The sequence below is a fragment of the Nomia melanderi genome, chromosome 9 (assembly GCF_051020985.1).
Source record: "Nomia melanderi isolate GNS246 chromosome 9, iyNomMela1, whole genome shotgun sequence".
Lineage (NCBI taxonomy): Eukaryota > Metazoa > Arthropoda > Insecta > Hymenoptera > Halictidae > Nomia > Nomia melanderi.
The window spans coordinates 15,451,573-15,474,168 of NC_135007.1; the positions used below are offsets into that span (position 1 = coordinate 15,451,573).

A 22,596-nucleotide genomic window follows, 5' to 3' on the forward strand; every position below is an offset into this window, starting at 1 on the left:
CTTTTTCGCCTTCCACTGCATTATCTAATGGAGCATTCGCCTCGCCCCCTCGCCCCGGCCGCCTGTCGCCTTCCCGACTCCTCTCCCGGCTACCTTTCACCCCCTTCCCACTCGTCCGCGGATTCATCGGCTCGATCGGTCGCGATACCTGGCCGCTCCGGTTCTGATTTCACGAGCCCGACCGCGGGTTTCTTTCGCTTCGCCCTTTCGGCGCGACGCACCACTACGGGAAGCGTAATCCGATTACGCGTCAACCCTTGCGTGGAGCATCGAAATGTTCACGGTCGTTGAAGCTGCGATATTCTCGGCTTCTTTCCATGGAAAATCAGTCGGCCCTGCGTCTTACGCGGAGAGGCGGGGATAGTTTCGCGATGCGTCTTGGCTTTGATTGGTTACGGTCGGATTGGGGAATGTGTTGGTATAGGAGATAGTGGAATAATGGAACATCCATTAGACTTTGCGATCTTTGTATCTTGGGTAGTTTTCTATCTGTAGTATCAGAGGATAGCTTACTGATTTTGCCTCTTTAACACGTTGACTGCCATGGTGGTCACCGGTGACCGGAGCTTCCGAATTGCTCGAAAACAATTGCAAGAGAATTGCTATTGAATCAAAGTATTCGGTGACGCAAGAGGCTAGGTAATAGTGTAATATGAGCACTGTAATGAGGAAATATTGATAATTATTTGTAATACTATTTTCCTGTATTGTAAAGGAATACTTCTTGCTGTAAAGAAACGCTCGAAATTCTCGTGGCAGTCAACGTGTTAATTAGCAGTCCTATGTTGAGACTCGACATTCTATTTCATCGCAACCTCTACCCTTAACAATCTTTTCTATATTTGTAGTACCACAATTGTACCATTTAAAGGTACATTCCAATTCTCCCAAATATTCTCGCATAAATAGAGCGTCATATCAAGCAACAGAATGAACTAACGTCGACGTGAACCTCAAACTGAGAAACCAAGAGCACTCCGGACCGCAAGGGTTAACGTCCGCTGCGTAAGGGTTGCTCCATAAGCTCCAACCAATGACATCCGACATCAACCTGGATCCTCAAACTGATCGCGTACAATTCTCTCGTAACACTCAAACGATTAACATCAAACCCAAGACAGGAGCCTCTAACGAATTCAAAGATCCTCCAAAATTCCCGAAACGATCGGGGAACTCCGGGAAAACTGAATCTTCATCGAGCTGGAGATCACAGTCGAAGCTAGAGAAGAGGGCAGAAGAGGAGAAACTCGGTCGATCCGGATCGTAGGTGGAAAACGGGGCCCGAGAGCAGGGGGCCCGGCGCGACGGGCAATTCTTCTGCCGGCTCGCGTGTATCCTTAGTATGCAACGTATGCAGTCGGTTGTTACCGAAGGAGTGGTTTGCCGAGCGGCCAATGGCGAGTGCTCGAGCTAATTCTAGGGTGCCGCAGCCGCGCCATCTTTGCATCATAATGCTGCGCCCCCCGCTTCCCCCTTCGTGTGTACCCCACCGGCCGCTCCTCTACCCGCCGTCGAGAGGAACTCTCGTGTGTCCCCCCCCCCCCCTCCGCCCGCCGCCTCCCACCGGCCCGCCTCGCCCTGCGTTCCTCCTCGACCCCTCGGCCGCGCGGCGATTCCCTCCTCCGCGCACCCTCTCGTGCTTTCTCTCCATCGACACCCTCCCTCCTCTCGAGTCCGTGCCTCCTTACCTCGCCTTCCCTTACCTGTCGTTCGCGAACCTATTCCACGGAGAGGACGGAGCACCTGGACGCCGAGAGAGATAGAAATCGAATGCTTTTCGGCCGAACGAATCGCGCTGATTTTCGGGGCAGAATCGTTTGGAAGATTGACGTTTCGAGAGGGGTGAGGAGAGGTTCAGCGTGTTGAGAGATGGTTGACGTTTAAAGGTGGGAGATGATGAGTTTGAGAATAAGAGATAGAATCGAATGGTTTGTTGATGGAGGAATGAAGCTGATTTTTATGGCGGTAGAATTGTTTGGGAGTTTGATGTTTGAAGGTGAGACATGGAAATCGAATACTTTTCGGATGAGGGAATCGCGCTGATTTTCGGGGCAGAATCGTTTGGAAGATTGACGTTTCGAGGGGGGGTGAGGAGAGGTTCAGCGTGTTGAGAGATGGTTGATGTTTAAAGGTGGGAGATGGTGAGTTTGAGAATAAGAGATAGAATCGAATGGTTTGTTGATGGAGGAATGAAGCTGATTTTTATGGCGAGGGAATTGTTTAGAAGTTTGACGTTTGAAGGTGGAAGATGATGAAGGGAGTTTGAGAATGTTGAGAGATAGAATCGAATGGTTTGTGGATGACGAAATAAATTGTGGGTACTTGAGTTGTTTGGAGACAAGTTTGAGGAACCATGGACAAGGTTTGACATTTGAATTTTTTTAATTTTTGGGAACTTAGCTAGGAACCTTCAAGCTAGATTGTCTAATATGTCAATGTTCTGTTGTTTGGATAATTGGTTAGCTAAAGAAAGTGTCCTTTAATAACGAGAGAATGAAGATTCAGAATGACTTCAACGAAGACTCAGTCTCAGAAGATTTCCATTCAAATGAAGCAATCTGATACGAAGAAAAAATGAATATTCCATTCGGCTTCTTCGGGCAGAAATCGCGGAGATCCTCGATCACGAAATTGCAACCATAAAGATGTCTGGAAGCACCGTTTCGCGGAAGGAGCGGTAACACGGTACGCGATCGCGATCGCGATTGAACGGGGATCCTGTCGATAGAGGCGTCTCGACAACAAAGCCCGGGTTCGCGGGAGATCGAGTCAAAAGTGCCGGGAGCGGGTTAACCTGGCAAGACACAATAGCCGGACGCGCCGCGGTTCACAATGATGGAAAATAATTAAACCGGACGGGGAAAGGGGGACGGCTCGACCTGGGGCCACGAACGATCAGACCGATCCGCGATCTGTTTGTCTTAGAGGATGCGTCTGACCGTGTCAGATGTATTCCTCTTGAGATCGCATTTTCACGTGTGCCATGGAGAACCCTTGCGTGAAATTGCGAAAAGCTATTGCGCAAGAGGAAATCGGTTAATCGGTTATTATTAATTAATCTATTGATAACTTGGTTATCATCTTTTCAACCGGTTCATTTCAACATTTACAAACCACTTGCTCCAACAATTCCTTTTCCTTTGACATAACATAACCACAAAATCCTATATAACATTCAATTTTACATAGTATATTAAATATTACAAAATAACTTCTTCCCAACTTATATACATTGTCTCACTACTCAGTTTCATAGAATGTCTATATCCTCATCGGAAAACGAATTAAGTGAGCAACTTTCGACTGCAATTATTTCATTCAATTACAACTTAACACGTCGCTCTAATTATTCATTCAATCCTTAGGAACCACTGAAACAGTACCTTCAAAAACAACAATGATACTAAATTATATATCAATTGCTTAATTAACAGAAAGAAAACTACGCGCTCCTTTACTCTTCGACTAACTAAATCATTATTCCACGACTCAGTTCCAAATCTGAACATTTCATCTCGAAATGCCGACATAATCCTACTAAGGGTTGAAACCGACGCTACATTCGCGGATCGCGTGTAAAAGAGGAGCCGGTCGAAGGGGGTCTCGGATAGCACGATGAACGAGTGGTAGCCGATTCTCGGATCGATCGATAAGCGCCGATTGATCGACGCGGATCAGCGGGGCCCGGGCGTCGCACGGTAGCCGAGCAGACGATCAGACCCCCGCTTAGACGCGTGCTCGCAGGTCCAGGCCCCCTGCGCTGGCTGTGAAACCCCCCGCGGTAGAATGATACACCAAGATAATTTCGTTGGACTTGGACCGCGCCGGGGTTCCGCCACCTGGGGGGAACGAGGAACGCCGGTCCCGTCCCGCTAAGTCGTTTTGACAGGTGTCCGTCTCGCGCTGGGCCCCGAAGAACGGACGCCCGAACGAGGGGAATCGCGTGACACCTCGCACCTTTGACCCTTGGACTCTCCGCGCAGTTTGATTCGTCGAATCTCGTTGCAGGCTTTCGGTATCGTTGCTTTAGTATTGTTTGGGATGAATGTCGACGTTTCGTTGAGAAAACTCTCGAATTTGGAATGCTAATTGTACATGAATGATTTAATTACTGATCGAGGAGTACATTTCCTTTGTTGTTTAAGCATCTGGTAACGTGGATTCTTCTGATGAAGGTTTATAGTAAGAGACTTCGGCGAAGTTGCACTCGGAAGGCGACTCTCAGTCACTATTTGCTTTGACGCGGTAAAACTATAAAATTGAATATTTAATGTTGAACTTTGTACAATGCCTTGATACGTGGAATATTGGCATAAAATAGCTTTGTTCTTCAATATACTTGTGATTTCCCTTCGAGTTAGTTTCAAGGAATATCGTTTTTATCTCATCATCAAATGTTAAAGTTCTATAGAATATTTGATATTGAAATTGTTACAGCATCATTGAATTATTCCTCGGTGCTATCTGTGGAGCTAGCTTCAAACTGAACTGTACTTAAGAAACGAAGCTAACAGACACATTTATCCAAAGAGCCGTACACCAACTGAATGATTCACCTATCACGTTCCTCTGTCCGCAGTGTTGTACCAGAAACGGTTAAAGAAGGAGCGAAGAGCAAGGAAACGTCTGCAAGAGCAGCTGGACCTGGAGATCAAGAGGCGCACGCAGCTCGAGGAGGCGTTGAAGGCGACGGGGGCATCCACGGAGCAAGTCAGAGCGATTACCGGTGAGTACGAATCACCGAAAGCCAGAGGGAAACCGGGAACCGAGGGAAGAGAACGAACGAAAGAGAAAGAGGCGGATAGGAGCATTAAGCTCCCGAAGACGAAGGCGCGACCTCTCGCGCGTGCTCGCTCCGAGGATCCGAGCGCGTAGGAGATCGTCGTTGAAACTGATGCTCTCTTCCAGCGCCGATCTTCGGTAGCCCCGGGGCTACCGGGTGATCTCGGAATAAATTAATTAATTCGCCGAGGCAGAGCAAACAGCCTGACACCCGGCAGAATACGATTCCTTACTTATCCCCCAGCCGCCGGGGAGAATCCTCTCCTCTCCTCCCTCCCCCGCTCTCCCTTGCCAGCCAAGAATCATCGTCGCGACTCCTCCTCCTCCTCTCTCTCTCTTTTTCTCTCTATCATCCTGCTCACCTCCGGCTCTCTCCGGTTAACGATGAACGCCGCCGCGATCCTTTCGGTAGCGAGCTACAACGTCGAAAGAGCTACCGCCGGCACCCCTCTTCCTGTCACAAGCAAAACTCGACTCGACTCGGCTCGACTCGACTCGGCGCGGAGCGGCTCGAAACCCTTTAAGTGAAATCTCTTATTCCGATATAGGTGAGTCGGTTCGCGTCTACGACGTCGGCGGCGAACGCTGCACGAGCAGTCGCGCCGCTGATTAACCCTGTCAGAACCAGAGAACGGGCGATACTAATTTCAAATGAAACGGAGCACGCGAGTAAGGACTACTCTTGCAGGAGGGGTCGTTACCTGCTGTCGCCGCGGCGGGACCCCGGTTAGGGCGCTCGCTCTCTACTCTTTCTACCCTTGCCTCCCGACGCGTCTCGCTGCGAGTCGATTTGCGTTTGTCGGGTGAACGGCGGATGGATGTGGCGGGGTTTCGATGGAAATATTGTGTATTGTTTGGAGGGGGCTTGGATTGACGCGGCGAACGAAGAGTGGGCTTCTCGCGGGATTAAGGTGGCGATGTTTGGAATATTTGCGAATTGGTGCACTTGAGAATTGGAGAGTTTGGAGGTTGGGATATTCGACAATTGGTACGCTCCCAAATTGGGATATTTGAAAATTGGTATACTTGTAGAATTGGAGGATTCGAATATTTGGATATCTGAAAATTGCTAGATTTGGGAATTGAGAACTGGAACGTTTGGAATATTTGGGAATTGGTAGAATTGAGAATTGAAGCGTTCGGAGATTGGGATATTCGAAAATTGGTACGCTTGAAAATTGGGATATTTGAAAATTGGAATATTTGTAGATTGGTAGATCTGAGAATTGGAGGATTCGAATATTTGAATATCTGAAAATTGGTAGATTTGGGAATTGAGAACTGGAATGTTTGGAATATTTGTAAATTGGTACGTTTGAGGATTGGAGCGTTCCGAAGTTGGGATATTCGAAAATTGGGATATTTGAAAATTGGAATATTTGTAGATTGGCATATCTGAGAGTTGGAGGATTCGAATATTTGAATATCTGAAAATTGGTAGATTTGGGAATTGAGAACTGGAACGTTTGGAATATTTGTAAATTGGTACGTTTGAAAATTGGAGCATTCGGAGATTGGGATATTCGAAAATTGGGACATTTGAAAATTGGAAAATTTGTAGATCGGCACATCTGAGAATTAGAGGATTCGAATATCTGATTATCTGAAAATTACTAGATTTGACAATTAGAACATCGAAAGTCCAAACATCGAAGACCGTTAGCTTCATGTAAATCTTCTTACGCAATATCCTCTAATAAAAAAAACTAACTACACAAATCAGCTGCAAGTCAGCAAAACAGATCGCTAATTCAACTGTCTTCCTTCTGTTCCAGAAAACGTGACGGTGGAGGCGCGCACGAGTTCCGAGCCGCCGGAAGCCAGCCCGGTGCACTCGCAGTCGCAACAGCAACCGTCGCAGCAACAGTCCTCGCAGCAACCCCTCCAGCAGCAGCAGCAGGCCCAACAGTACAGGGAGGCGCAGGTGCCGCGCCCTTCGCAGCAACCCTCCACCCCCGAGAAACCGGCATGGGGATACGGTCTGGACCTGATCGGCAGCCAAGCGTCCGCGTTCTGGCAGAACTACCAAGGTCAGTTTGCTACGTCCTCGATCGGTTTGCTCGGATTGAACTATCTGGGGAACTACTGTAGGGAATTCGACGACTCGAGTTAGACGATCCCCAAAAGTCGCATCCAATAACCTGTGAATAAATATCAGAAAGACGAAGAAGACTAGGGTAATCTTAGTAATTAATCGACGCTCGTGTCTCCTGTGTTACTCGTCTCTAATTCCGCCTATTCATTAAGATGTATATTCACCGTGGCAAATATTTCGTACCGTGTTGCGTAGAACCATAAGAATAATCGTAATCTGTTGCGCATCCGACACACACATATATAAGAGGAACTTATTCATACTGATAAATCTACCGTGTAAGCGAGGAGCTCCATTGTCACTGAATCTGACCAATAAAGACGACGCTATTATTGTCACTGTACCTTCTGTTCTTTTCTGACTTCGACAAAAAACTGATCAGATCCCACTCAAAACTCTGCTTACGCTCACAATCTCTTGAAACCCGTCATTCCTAACCAAATCACTTAACACGCTCGTCGAACTCCCAAGAATTATTCTCTGAGACGGCGTCTATCCGTCCAGCGATCGCGTGCGGTCGCTCAGAGACCACCGGGGGTAGAGGAAACCGTTAACCGCGGCGTAGCCCCGCGAGGAAGAAAACTCTCTCGGAACCGTGAAACGCGCCGCGGGCCGCGCAACAATGGCCACGCGTTGGCGAAATTTAAGAAAACGCCGCGGGCTCGCGCGGCTGCCTTCCCCCAGCCGGCGACGTAACGACGGAGCACAATCGTTCTCCGAGCCCGCCCTCTCCCGCGGCGAGCCGCTAATTCGGATAATCGCGTTCCCGTATTAGGATCCACTCAATTTTTCTGATCTTCCGGCCGAGCGGCTTCGATCCTCGATTACCCGGACAAAAAGGCGAGCGAGGAAGTCAGGGTCGGCCGTACGGGATTCGAATGCGGGGGAAAAAGAGAGGAAATAACGGGAAAAACCGGGGTCGGACGAGGAGAGGAGCCGAGCGCGCGGCTGTATCGCGCAAAGTAAATTATTCGAAAGATCTCGTGAGAGCAGGAGATGCCACGGCAAACAGAGAGAGAGAGAGAGAGAGTGAGAGAGAGATCACGCCTGCGGCAATAACAACCCTGTGTGTCGGGGAGAGGGTAGGTGAACGTTGCTGCTGGTGGGAAGGGGGCAGTCGGTTCTGACGAGGAAACACGGGGTATTTGAATAGGGTCCCGCAGCCGCCCGGGCATCATGATGCGGAATCCATTTGCAATAAACAACGGAGATTTAGATGGGGGTTGGAGGGAACGGGGAGAAGAAGAGACGGAGAGGAGTATAGGTCGACGAGAACGTCGTCTGAGGTGGGTACTTACGCCGCCGAGGGGACTTCAGGGCCGTCGTGTCTTCGAGTCATGCATTCTATACGAACAGCGCCTCTCATTCGCCACGGCCCGCGGGAAACTTCGCGGGAAATTCGATGGGTCGGAGGATGGTATGGAGAGAAGACTAGACGTGGAAATATGTTTCTTAATGGAACACGGTGTATATTGTAGTGTTACCTAGAAATGTGTCTTTTTGACGATGGTACGCTTTCGAGGGAAATTCGATGGGACAGAAGCTGATCTGATGAGAAGACGAGACGTGGAAATATGTTTTTTAATGGAACACAGTGTATATCTAGAAATGTGTATCTTTTTGACGATGGTACGCTTTCGAGGGAAATTCGATGAGACGAAGGATGGTCTGAAGAGAAGCCTAGACGTGGAAATATGTTTCTTAATGAAACCCAATGTATCTAGAAATGTGTCTTTTTGATGATGGTACGCTTTGGAGGGAAATTCGATGGGACAGAGGATGGTCTGATGAGAAGACTAGACGTGGAAATCTATTTTTTAATGAAACACAGTGTATATCTAGAAATGTGTGTCAGAGAAATATGTTTTGAATTTTTATCTTACTGTGATTGGATAAACGATGTTACGGTAATGGAATATGGGTTATCTGGAGGTTGTAGGTCGAAGGGAAGCGAAGAGAGGGACAGTAGAAAAAGGAAGAAAAATGTAGCAGATATATAGATATGAATATTTATAGATCTGCACTGTATATGCATAGAGTTTCATTCAAAGAGATTTTCATGAGTCCTCTTCTTGTGAGTGGAACGCCCGATGGGGGTTGGAGGAAACGAGAGGTGAATTTTTGGGCGAAATGACTCCAAGAAATGAGGGATTCGAGTTGGAATGGTACTTCGGGGATTGTGTGGTTGGGATGTAGGTTTGTTGTATTGATTTAGGTGTGTTTGTTAAGGGTGGATTCGCAGAACTCGAAGATACGGAAATGAGTACCTCCACGAGTTCACAAGATGACTAATCCAAGTTCAAACTCCTCCAGACTTGAAACACTGGACGTTTCTTTCGCAGTTGGAATATTACTAGTTATTATATAATATTACAATCGCATTATAGCTAGTCACAGTTCCATACACCCCATCCAACAGAGTACAAAGCTCCGAGAAACCAGTTCGTAAGTTAAAAATGAGCTTCCCAAGCTCTCCTCTCCCGAAGCTATCCGACTGTCGAAAGAGTCCCGTCGTCGCCGAGAAGCTCAAGGAAAACTCGATTGTAGGCGTGGTCTAGAAAACTAGACTATCATTGGTTACAAGGCGTGTCCGAGAAACGAACTAAATTATGAACCGTACGAACACGAATCAACAGAGCTAATCCAACAGAAACCAACAAATTTCCAAAAACTCCATCAGTGCATATCGAAGGTCAAGACACCAAAGGTCACGGTACCCCGCCAACTTCAATACAAGAGAGCTTCCCCGATCTCCACACTCTCGATCTTACAGCTCAATACGAAACACTTCGAATCCCACCAAAATCCAACAAACAGCCCACTCCCCGTTCCATCAACCGAACCGCGCCTAGCTCTCGGAGATGCATAAAACATCCGAGCTCCCCGTCCCATCCGTCGCCCCATCGGGCAGCCAATTTTCGGCTGGCAAGACGGTAGTCGACGGCATGAGCGCCACTGCGCGTAATGCAGAGTTTATGCACATCTCTGGCAAGTAAGGAAGGAGCCGTAATTTCCCCGGCGGCCACGGTGGCTCTCGGTGGCGTTACCTGTCCTCCCTGCCCCTTCGTATCCCTTAAACCCTCCTCGCCCCCTTCACCCCCCTTCACCCCGTCCCGTACCGCGTTCACCTTTCGCCGCCGCGCGTCGCTCGCTTTGTCTCTGTCCGCGCGCGCGCTGGTTCCGCTCGCTTCGAGCGTCGTCGTCGTCGTCGTCGCCGGTGCACGCGTGTGCGACCCGCTCGCTCGCGCGGGCACAGGCGCACACGACGACGATTCCTTCGCGTCCATCATCCGGCATCCACCGGCGACGAAGCACTCCGCCGCGCTTTAATATTCAGACTATATGCAATAATTTCGCGGCAACCATAACGTCCCTCCCTCCTCCGCCCCCCGCGCCCCGCCACGTCCCGCCCCCGGTGGGTTCCTACTCCTTCGTCGTCCTCGTCCGCTTTACCTCGCGACAGAGCGTGCACCGCGCAGCTCGGTGCGCGCTCTTCTTATTTCTCTCCACCTTCCGTCGTCGTTTATTTCCTCCCCCGCTCGCCCCCCGGCGGCCCGCTCGCGTTGCCAAGCCGCGCCACGAACGCGGGCAACTTCCACGGGAACCTCTCGTCCGCGCGCGAGACGACTTTATCTACTTCCAGCGACGACGCGCCTCGAATTTGTCGCCCGTGGAGCGGGTAGACGGGTCGCGTTCCGCTCGCGACGGTGGGCTATCGCTTGATGATGCTTTAGTGGCTTTCCGATGCGCTCTTTCGATCGCTTCGGGGAAGATCTGTTCGACGTTGTTGCGAATCGGCTAAGAGTGCGCATTATCGTTTAGATGGCAACGATTTCAGTTGCGTTTCGGAACTCTGTTCTCTGAGTTTGGAATTCCAGTCGTTGGATTTCGTTTGGATTCACTGGAGCTCGTTGTCTTTTCCATATTAAACTGTGTAGATTAGGTTATCGGTGCTTCTATAGATCCCGAAGATCACAAACAGAAGATTCCCTAGGGTAATGAGCAATAACTCAAATGAAAGGAGACAAAGAATCCTAAATACTCAATCCACAATCATACAACCAGAATGTTTCAACATTCACAGACAAAAGATTCCCCAGACTAACAAGCAACGATCCAACTGATAAACAAAGAATCCGAATCCACAATAACCGCATCATCGTCCTACTTCCACAGATTCTAGAATTCATCAACGCGCCGATTCCTCCATCGAATAAACTGGCAACAGTCCGAGCCACCGTGTTCACGTTAAACGAGAGGGGACAAAGCGTTCGGCAAAAATCCTCTTGAAACTAGAACGGGCCGGTGAGAAGCGTGCCGGGCTCGGCGCCCGAGGGCCGCGCCGCGCCGCGGAATGTGCGTGCACGAGTTTATACGGCGAATCTATTATCCCCTGGAAACTTCCGACCGTAAAACCGGAACGAACCGGGGAGTAATACAATGTACGAGCGACCGGTTGTGCGTTGCAAATTCGAGCGCGTATCTCGTCCGGGCATCTCGCCCGTTGAACGGCCCCACGAAAAAGAGTAGCACCGCGGGGAAAGAATAACACGCGCACCGACAGCCGCGATGAAATATTCCACTAATCCTCGTGCGCCGGATCACCTGCCTCGCTCTTCGGAACACGATAACGCGACGGGGATTGATAAACCGCGACGACGTTACGCGAACCGTGCGCTTCTGTCGTTCGCCGCTAATTACTGGACACCGAAGACGTATTCTTGCGAAGTTCACTGGGAAAACAAAATTTTCTCTGACGTCGAAACAGTTTTCTTAAGAAATCAGAAATTAGAAAGTCAAGATTCATTACACGAGTTCGTTACATGAGTTCATACGTCACCAAGAAAATCAATGTTTAAGTTTATATAAGAAACGATGTCAGCCACAGTGACACAGTAGTCAAAGCGTTCAGATCCAATTAATCAGTTTCATTAGTGCGTGGAATTAATACTACAAAAGAATGATTACGTGGGGATGTATTTATATGTCAACCGAGTAGTTACAGATCTAATAATACGAAAATCCGAAGAACTACCCCCACCGTTGGGCGAAATCCATCGGCGATACTCGGTCACCTAATCCTCGCAGGTAAACGAGGAACATAGTCCATTCGTTCGAAAGGACGGCGTCGAATTATCTCCGGCGTTTCTCGACCGTGTAATACGTAAAAGGCGAGCGGCTTTGTCGTCGACCGTGATATAACGAGCGACGCTCGACTTGCGATTTCTATATCGCCCGGGGAGCCCTGCGCCGGCCGGACGAATATTTTAAGGGTGGTCCCGAGGAAAAGGGACTCGATTCGAATTCCCGGGCGAAACTCGTTTCCATTCCATGGGAATAAATACAGTCGGCCCTCGATTAACCCACTGACGCAAATAAACGCTATAGTCGTACGTTTACTCTCGATAAACAGACAGACAGCCGTTACATCAGCGAACGAGATATTTCCATTCAAGCTTCACAATCTTAAGAAATATAATTCCAATAACAAAGTTTCCTAAATAACATAATCTACAAAACAGAAAATCCAATTAACCCTTCATCTACAATCCCAACGATTCGACGCACCACTCTTTAAAACTCATCAACATTATTCAATCCTCTCAAAGTAATTCGCCGAAAATCATCGAGAAACCATTAACACACGTAATTTTCAGAAAACTGAATTGAATGGCAATTTTCACTGAGATCAACTCAATCAACATAAGAAAAGCTAAGAAAAGCTCAGATACCACATTATTACGTAATATATTTCAAATATACAATCAATTCGAATTTTACATTTCCCAATGCTGTAATTACCGAAATTTCATAGCTGTCTCCGCATAAAAGCGAGATTTCCCGTTACGCAATACGTCAACGTTCGCCTCAATCGTACCAAAGATAATCACAGTGGAAGCTAATAACCGTTCCAGTGAAATTCGACACAAATCCACGGAGTATCTTGAGGAATTAAACAGGGTAATCAAGGCTGCGGAGTCGAGGAAAAACGAAAGGCCGTTCGATTGGAAATCGGTGCGCCCGCGAGACCGAGGGGAGCAGCAGCCGCACGCATTCCTCTCCGTCCTCGCGCCTCCAGCTTTTTGTTCCGCTCTCGCGTCGCCGGTTTTTGTGTCTCCGCGCGCTCCTCCATGCACCTCCTTGATTCATACAATTTCACGGTCGGCTTGCTGCTCGAGCGCCTGTCCCTCCACCCCCATCCTTCGCCGCCGCCCGTCCCCCCCGCGTCCGTCCCCCGGCCCCTCTCTCTCTCTCTCGCCCGTCCGTGTTCTGTTTTACATAAAGATCAGAGCATTAAAAACGCGGCGCTACACGAAATCTACCCCCGCGCCCGCCGCGCCGCGCCGACCCCCTCCCACCGGCGGGTTCGTTCGTTCTTTCCGTGCCTCCGGGACCTCGACGCTCGATCCCCTTGCGCCGGAGTTCGCCGTTCCCTCGACGGACGGTCCTCCTCTTTTTTCTTTTCCGCCGCTTTTTTCTGTTTTTCGATTCCTCCTTTCGCCAGACCCCGCTGCTCTCGATGCTGCGGGAACGCTCGGCCAATTATCGGGGAGCTCGGCGCAGGCTTTCGGTTTTCTAAAATCGTTTCGTGATCGTTTGCTCGGTGCACCGGGGAAGATTTTTCGGGCGGTTACGAGACGCTTGCTTTTGGGAAGCCGTTTCGCTGGATTTCCGGATTGATAGGATCTTTGAAGCTCTGCCGTTTCGTGTGAAAGAAACGAATCGGAGAGATTCAACTGGAATTATTGCCATTAATACATTCAGCGCTGGCGACTTAAGAGACTTTAACCCTTTGAACTCCGTAGGCTCCAATGTTGCACCAGTTGTAGTATCAAATGTTTTAAAGAATCAAAGAAACTACCCTAAAATTATCAGATTTTAGATTTAGATTTAGATTTATCAGATTTGCAGTTGCTGATAGATTACGAAACAACCTGGAGTGCTAAGGGTTAATAAGATAGAAGCTAGCTGTAATGCTTGATTGCCTTTTTATATGATTTTCGACATTGATTTGAGACTCTTTCTGTACACATGTACATCTGTATCTCGCCTGTTTTGTCTTAGTAATTCAATTTCTATCTCTCCACTTGTTCGTCATTCGAATTTTAACATCAAACGATCGCTTCTAGCACAGAATTGAAGAAAGAATAATTTGAATGCAGTTGCTGATGAATTACAAAACCATCTGGAGTGCTAAGGGTTAAAGCCTGAGCGCCGGCAACGTATCGGCCACTTAGCCCAATTGTATCTGATCAACGAGTAGCCAAAAAAAATATTCAAAACATACATTTTCGTAAAACAGTACATTTTCATTGCATATCCGTCACATCCAGAAACGGAGATCCAGAAATCCGCATTATTGCGGGGCCTGCGCTCAATGTTAAATATTCACTCAAGACTCTCCTACATTGCAAATAACACAGATGACATTCAAGAGACAAGCAACAACGATTCAATCGGACAACTCGACGTTCACTATTCCACCGATCTCCTCCCGTGAAATCGTTCGGTGCCCGGCACACAGCGAAAGTCCACGACGTCCTTAGACGAAACCGCAAGAACTAATAACCCGTCGGCTCAGCAGCCTCAAAACAAATCCGATCGGCCGGGGGCGCGCAAAAAACAGTCCCAATTTCATCGGCACCAATGGAGTCGTGCAAAGAAACGAAACGAAGAATCGTCCACCGAAATACGCGTGTCAATCGAATTTCGACTGGCCGGCCGGCTGGAAAACAAAAACGGCGAGCCACCTCTCGTATCTACCTGGGACGCGAGAATGACGTGGCCGGCGTACACGGCACAATACGGGGACTTTTCGAGCAGCCCCGTGTATTCCTCCGATTTTTTCCCCTCTCTCGCCTCCCCAGCCCCCCGCGATCCCCCGGCCGTCATCGAGCGCCGAACTTCTCCGTCTCCCGGCCGAACTCCTTTTCTTCGTCTACCCAGAGCCGGCCTTCTCGCGATGCATTGTGCGCCAGTTAATTACGTGCGGATAAACGCACCGTCATACCGGATACAGAGTCCCAGGAGGCCCAGCTCTTTTCAGCGGTGGCTGCTGCTGCTGCTGCCGCTGCCGCTGCCGCTGCTGTGTCGGTGCGCCTCTCCTACCGGCGGCGTCAACGGCCGAAAAAAACGGCCGCGGCCGGGACGAGGGCACAATGCCGACCGTTTAGGGCCCCGAGGAATATTGCGGAGGCGGCGGAGGGGAGAGGAGGTGGGGACGGTGGTGCGCCGAGGTTGAAATTGTTTTCATTGTTCGCGCGATTTGTCAGGGTGTGTAATACGGTAGCAAAACTATTAGTCGGCCGATCTCCCGGCCACGTACGTGCCCCGCCGCGGCCGGGGGAGGGGCAGCTTGTTTCGCGGTGATTTCTGGGACCGATGTCCCGGCGACCTGCGGGTTATAGAAATTTTGCCGTCGATGTGTCTTGCAGGATGGTTCGTTCTCGACGTTAGATTCTGTTAGGTTGAGTAGGTGTGATAGTGTTTCGATGCGCGGTCGAGGAGAACTGAGCGATTTTGAGGTTAACGCTAGGTTTACGGAACGTCAAATTGACGCGTAGTGGATTTTAGAAATATTATTTGGAAATGTTTACGCCGATTTTGATTGAGATCACATTGATGTGTACCCCAATTACCTACTATCGAATCTCCAGTTTCCACGATCTAAATAAACGACCATCGATTCTTTTGGGAATAATAGAATTAATAATAGAATAAATAAGATGGCGAAGATAGGGAATGAAGGGAGTGTTGGAGATGGAGATTTGTATAGTTATTGGAGCATGGAGGATTGGAAGGTTTGGACTCTTAGGTGTGGTTAGATTGATAGTTGGTCAGCTTAGTTTTTCGAAGTTTGTCGATGGAGTTCAATCAGTTTGGGAATATTAACCCTTTGCACTAGGGGAGTGACTCTCGGTCGCCACTTGCTTTGATACAGTAAAATTATAAAGTTTGATGTTTAACACTAAACTTTGCATAACGCGTCACTATGTGAAATATCAAAGTAAAATAGTTTTGTCCTTTGATAAAATACAGACGATGCTTGTTGCGACTAATGTAAATAATTTAATCGATAAATTGAAGTGTTGAATATTTCTAGTGAAAAACTTTCGAGTGCAAAGGGTTAAATCGTAAGTAGTATTTAGCAGGAGACTAAAGCGATTTTGATCGATGAAACAATGCTACAAGGGAATACTCTCATGTTAGTATAGAAAGGGTTGAAGACGAGATCCACCGGTGAATCGTCGTTCCGAAGCGCACCGCAACGGTAGGTTGATTCTTTCGAGGCCCGCGCCGGGACCCCCAAAGTGGATTGTCGCGGCGCGGCGTGTCCCGAAACAGTTAAATTGTCATTTGGATATCAAAGGGACGGGACACCCCGCGCGCGGATAAGGGCGGCAGAGGTAATTTGGCTCAGTGAAACGCAAACACCGGCCGTTCAAGTCCCGTGGAATATAAACGGCCCCGACGAGAACGCACCAGTTCACACCCACGCGGCCGCGGAACAGCCCTTCGAGCTATTGTTGCTCAAAGCATAATGGAATCTCGGCCCCGACGTCTCCAGTCGGCGCGCGCGCGCAGGCCTTTTGCCTCTCGGCTCCACGGGTCCGCCGGTTAACCGGGATTTAATGGCCTCGCAATTGGATTTTACCATTGCTCGTTGCCCAAGGAGGCGCCATTTCACGCTTCCCGATTATGCTCGCGCCCCTCCTCGCCTCTTGCCCCCGATTAATCCTTTCGATCGGCGGATTTCTCGCCTCGGGCCGCTCGTCTCGCTTAGCTATTTGCCTTTCGATTCGCGTCGATTCGTTCCTCGCCGATGCGACGCTTGGAACTGTTCTATTACCGCCTTATGCAGCGTCGCGCTGAACGCTGCAGCTGCTCACCTGAATTACGAGCTTTCCGTCGCGTTTGCTGCGAGGTGATCGATGTGCCGGCGAATTCCTAGATTTACACGTGTGCTTAGACGCGAAAGGAAATAAGGAATTGTATCTAATAGAATTTTTATGGATTATATTATTTTCTGAAACGTGCACTGTGTTCGAAGCTTCCTTAAATTACTGGCTTTCCGTTAGCTTCGAGGTGATCGATGTGGTATTCCTCGAATTCCTAGATTTCCACGTGTGCTTAGACGTGGAAGGAAATAAGGAATTATATCTAATAGAATTTTTATGGATTATCTTATTTTCTGAAAAGTGTACTATACTTGAAGATCGATGTGCTAGCGAATTCCTAGATTTCCACGTGTGATAGATATAATAGAACTTTAATATTGGATATATCTTATTTTCTGAAAATAAGTGTACTATGTAATAAATATATAAATAAGGAATTATATCTAATAGAACTTTTATAGTGGATATATCTTATTTTCTCAAAATAAGTGTACTATATAATAAATATATAAATAAGGAATTATATCTAATAAAATTTTTATAACGGATATATCTTATTTTCTGAAAATAAGTGTACTATGTAATAAATATATAAATAAGGAATTACATCTAATAGAATTTTTATGGATATATCTTATTGTCTGAAAGGTGTACTACGTTCGAAGCTTCCTTAGTTCTGCGATCGCTTCATCGAAGTTATAATACGCAGACTAGATTTTAAACATTTCTCCCCGTGTTTGCGAAACGACCCCTACGAAGAATATTCGATAAGAATTACCTGACTCGGTGGCCAGATTCCAGCGTCCGGAAGAATCGAAATCGTGGAGCGAGAAGGGACGAGGTTCCGTGAGCTTAACGAAGTAGACCGAAACGAGGAGCCCGGCCACGGTTAATTCGGCGCGATATCATTAAAGGGACATTTTCCAGTTTTCACCCTAATCCTTGCGGAATTCAGTGAGCAAACCCGCGGCCCTTTCACGCCTGCCTACGTCCGTTATCCCTGTCTGCGCCCCTTTCCTCGCGGTGGCTGGTTTTCCACTAATTACCGCTCCGTTTCATCGTCCGCGCGCGCTCCCGATGTTCACGCCCCGGCGAGATCGACGGCTAAGACGTTTAGAGCCGTCGGTGTCCTTTAATCGTATCCATCTGCATCGATTGCATCAACCCTCGCTGGGGTCACGGTACCCGGAGAGGTTGCCCGAGCGGACGTTTTATATTCTGTTATTTTATCGCTCGGTTTTTATCGCTGAGGGACGTTACGTTCGCTAAACGTAATTAAGCCACGCAGAGATTGTAAAAGAACTAGCAGCGGTTAGCTTGGTAGGTCATTAGGTACGGTAAGCTGTTAACACGTTCACCGCCGAATCGTTCGTTAATATCCTACATGGTCGAAACACTTTTCTCAATGAAACGAGTGAATCAAGATTTTCGTAGATATTGCTTGTGGCAATTATCGTGCATCTGTCATCTTCGATGTGTCCAGGGAAAGTCTCTAAGATCTGCGAAAGCAACCGAATTCTATAGATACGGTGAACGTGTTAAAACGTCGAGGACCGAACGGAGCTGCACGATAATCAACCAATGTTTTCTCTTCTGTTGTCGCAGAGTCGCTGGTCCAGGAACTCGAGCTGGAGAGAAAATCGCGGCAGCATCAGGCGGCCGAGAGGGACCAGGTCAAGTCTCCTCTTCAAGGTGCGTCCAACTAAACCACCTTCATCTAGACACGGTAAAATTCGTTCGAACACGATCGGCGACGGTGAAGGATCCTTCCTCGAACGTACTCGCTGCCGAGACACTCTCGATCTCTTTATCAACCTGTCCTCGCTAATACTGTTCAACCCCGAAGCTCGACGGAGTCGTTCTCAATCTCCGGTAGAATAAGAAATCCCGTAACCTCACGGGTTACTCGAATCGTTCAATCTCAACACAAGTCACAACCGATCTTCATTCAAAAAAGATCAACTCTCCTCCCTTATCCAACGTCCTCCCTCTCCAAGGAAAGATAATTAACTAAACTTGGAAAACAAAGGTTCGAAGCTACTCAGTAACCGTGTCATTGCTCGATTATACTCGATGATACATCTCCGAGGGAAGGTAGCTGCGAAACTCGTTCCCGAAGATCGGAAGTTCCAGTACACCTCTCGAGCCGCGTTCGATTCCTCGGAGCACCGTCGGTTTTCCGAATCGCGAGGCGCCGCTCGAGGAATTTCTTGCGACACGGACGCGCAAAGTTTCGGATCTTTAATTAGAAACTCCCGGCCGGATAGGCGGTCCGCCGGTTCGCGGCTCGGCTCGGCGCGCTGCTCGAAGGGGGTGTTTCTTGCGAGCGCGTCACCGGCACACGCCCGGCCCGATTCAAAACTTGCCCGTGGTGGAAACTTCGCTGAAAGTTCGCTGCGCCTCCGCTCCGGCAAAAACGGACGCGCGATTTCAATGCTCCCCGGCGGCAGGGAACGGGGGCCCGACGTGACGTTGCACGTAAATAATCGTTTTTCTCCCGCGCTCGCTGCTGGGTCCTCCCCGTGCCGTTGCGTCGGCCGCAGCCCGGCCCTTCGCCGCTTAACGAGTGGCCCCCCTTAATTGGCCGCGGCTCCGTAAACTCGGCTTCGGCCCCGTGGAATCGTTCGACGCCGATCTTCCCCATTTTTCTTTTTCGTAGCAACCGACCGACCGGCCAGCCAGCCAGCGAGCGAGCCAGCGAGCCAGCCGGACGGACGGACGGCCCGGGGATGTTCACGGGGCCCGGCAACAATCTTGGAAGCTAATTCTAGAAGCGTTTATACGACGCTGCCGTCTATTCCCCTCGTCCTTTTCTCGTTATAAATTCACCCCCTCTCGCGTTACACGCCGGCCAGCAGCCTCTTTGTTGCCTCGCTTCAATGTTGCCCGAGCGGTTTCCACGGGATTATGGGGGACATTCGGAATTTTAATAGTGGTAATGATGGGGACGTAGTGGCCGGGAGGCGGACGTTTTCGATAACTTTATTGGCGTGCCGCGGTTCATTTAGCATTAATGTTGTTATTGATTTTTACGCGAGACGAATTTAGTGGACGTATAAAGAAGAAGATGTATAAGGGGGGAAGAAGCCGGGTATGTAACTTCATAAACTGCGCACGGGAACACTTGCGCCCGGTTTCATGCACTTTCCGATTGAGAGATTGCAGGGATTCAGGGATATTAGCGGGAGTATCGGGGATTTTATCGCCGTTCTCGGCCGTCCGACACGCCAATCTACGGGATTCGATAGAAACCGCCCCGACGTCCGCAGTCGGACGAAATTGACGCCTTAACGGCGGATGACACGATATCGCGTCGAATCGAAGGTCCCACCGTGATCGTCCGAACAACGTATGAACCTACAATCACGATTTCCAAGAGTTTTATCGGAGCGACGTCGAGGCGACTCGCGAGTTACCGATACGTTCCCGTCGTTAAGGTGTTAAAAGCGAAAGCTGGTAAACAGTGCCGGGCAAAAAAGCTCCCGGGAAGTGGTGGGGGACGCCGGGCACCGGGGCACCGGTGGGACGGGGCAAATCGAATCCGCTGGACTATTAAAACGCGCAGTGATTTTCAATCATAAGCGACAGTTCGATAAAAAGTCGAGTGGCGGCTCGATCACAAAGGGGCTTCTAAGGGCCGATGAGTCGACCGGTCTCGTATTTACGAACGCTGCGGGCCCGATACGGCCCGATCCATCCGTCCGTCTCCCCCTCCCTCTGCCGCCCTTTCCCCTTCCCCTTCCGTTCGTGGCCGGCGTGTCTTCGCCTGGTCCCTTTCGCGTTGATCTACGTCTCAACAGGCAAAGGATAATTAGTGAGCGGCGCCGCTTCCAACCGAGCGATCATCGAATCATTCGCTCGGTCTTCTCTGTTCTTCTCGGATCACCGTCGCCGTCGGAGATCGCGTTTCGCCGTGTCTCCCCTTCCCCGTCCGTCGTTCCGCGGGGCGACATTATTTCCCGGATACGGTAGGACTCCATTTATCCGGACTGGTTCCGTTACGGTGCCGAATCCGACCGACGGGCCGATTCCTCGGGCGATCCACCTGTCCGCCCGGTGAAATTTCATGGAAATTTCAGGCTTGATAAACATGTCTCGGATGGTACCGGCCCTTTGCAATCGGGAGCTTTCCACTGGATTGTCTAACAGTTGCTGATGGAATATAGAGGACGTTGAATATTCAACTTTATTTTATCACTTCAAGTGACCGAGAGTCCTCCCGAGTGCAAAGGGTTAATTACAGGTTTCTTCAAGAATGTTCTGTTGCCCTGTGAATAGCATGGTAGCATACAGTTGAAAACACGAGAGAAACTGTCCCCTGAGTTTCTATTGAGATACTAGACTCTCAATCGCTTATCTTCTTTTCACTTCTCTTCCCTCCTTCATTTACGATCATTCACATCATTAACCCTTTGCGGTCCGAAGTGTTTCTCACTTTGAGGTTCACGTCGACGTTATTTCATTCGATTACTTAATACGACGCTGTATTTATTTATTCAAGAATATTTGAGTCATCGAGATGTTACCTTTAACCCGTTGGCCTATGATTTCTCAACTCTGATCGATACGGCTACTTTGTCACTAAGAATTTATTGGAAAAAGAGATAAATTCTAAGCATATGTTATGCCTGTTTCCTTTTAAGTATAACAGTTGATTACAGAATAATATTTACTTTGAATCCGAACTGAGTAATATATATATTTGTTGAACCATGTCGAAAATCTTCACCACGAGTCTCACTTTGTAGGGCAAGGGGTTAAATGGTACAATTGTGACAAATAAATATCGAAAAAACTGTTAAAACAGGTAGAGGTTGCAATAAAACGGAACGTCGAGTCCGACATAGGACAGCCAAGGGTTAAATCTTCTCGGCAATCCCGCAATTCACGTAAATGGAGTCCCCGAAATCCCTCGGCAAGCCGAGATCCATTCCCCGCCGCAGAGTCCGCACCAGCAACTGCACCGTTCGCCCGCTTCTGTTTCAGAGTCCCGAACGGGTTACTACAAGAACTCCGTTCTGTTCACGAGCGCGACCTAGAAGAGGCTGGAGGAGGGCAGAAGAGGGGCAGAGCGTCTGTCGAGCAGCCAAAACGAGTGACGACGGTCGAGGATCGACGAGGAGGCCGGGCGGGGCGCGTTCCCCGGTGGATCAGCGCGCGCGGACCCGTCGCGCAGGGGTTAATCCCGATTTCCGCGTGACTCGCGGCGCCGAGGACGAGCCGAGCGCCGGTGATTCACCGCGACCGCGCCGTCGCCGCTCGAGATAAGCGCGAGGAGAGGAGGCGCGCTCGAAGCGATCGTTCTCGAGGAGCTGCCTCGAAGCGAGCTCGAACTGTCGGACTTTGTTCAACCCGGGGAGGGGTTTCCGCTCCCTCCCCGCGAGGGAATCCGTGATTTAAACGCGTGCGTGGCTTTGATCTCCGTCCAGGAGGTCCCCGATCGGCGGGGGAGAGTCCGCGACGCGTCGGGGGATCCCAGGGGAGGATCGAGCCGGTGGATACACACATATCAACGAGGGCCGACGATCCGGAGGACGCGTTCTCCGCGACCCGTTAATCCGTACGCGAATGTATACCACAAAACCCATGGGCCGATGGTCGAGGCCCATGGTCGAGCCGGCGTCCGCGCGAGTCTCGAATCGGCGAACGAGCAACCGGACCGCGCGGCGCCGGCGCTGAGGAAGGACGACGGGAGAGGAACATATTTCTAAAGACTGCTTGGGAAGAGTGCGTGCGCGCGCGTGCATGCGGTTCCTAGAGGTACCTATTCCCCCAATTATCGAGAGCGAGTGAGAGAGAGAGAGAGAGGACGTGAGCAAG

General features: G+C 49.4%; 2 protein-coding genes across 11 annotated transcripts in view; one reads left to right on the forward strand and one right to left on the reverse strand.

Moving 5' to 3' along the window:
* dac (dachshund family transcription factor) overlaps positions 1-21,965 on the forward strand; it is a 281,299-nt gene extending 259,334 nt beyond the window's left edge. For 2 of the 3 annotated variants that reach the window (XM_031989689.2, XM_031989688.2), the window contains 4 exons: positions 4,580-4,726; positions 6,558-6,812; positions 18,382-18,468; positions 21,763-21,965. In XM_031989689.2, coding sequence (XP_031845549.1) covers positions 4,580-4,726; positions 6,558-6,812; positions 18,382-18,468; positions 21,763-21,815 — 542 coding nt within the window. In that variant the 3' untranslated portion in view covers positions 21,816-21,965. Of the gene's footprint in view, positions 1-4,579; positions 4,727-6,557; positions 6,813-18,381; positions 18,503-21,762 lie in introns of all 3 variants that reach the window. The other variant, XM_031989690.2, reaches the window with a different exon arrangement.
* The window catches only part of LOC116432589 (uncharacterized), a 316,706-nt gene that overhangs the window by 199,533 nt on the left and 94,577 nt on the right, over positions 1-22,596 (reverse strand). The gene's annotated exons all lie outside the window — the stretch shown is intronic.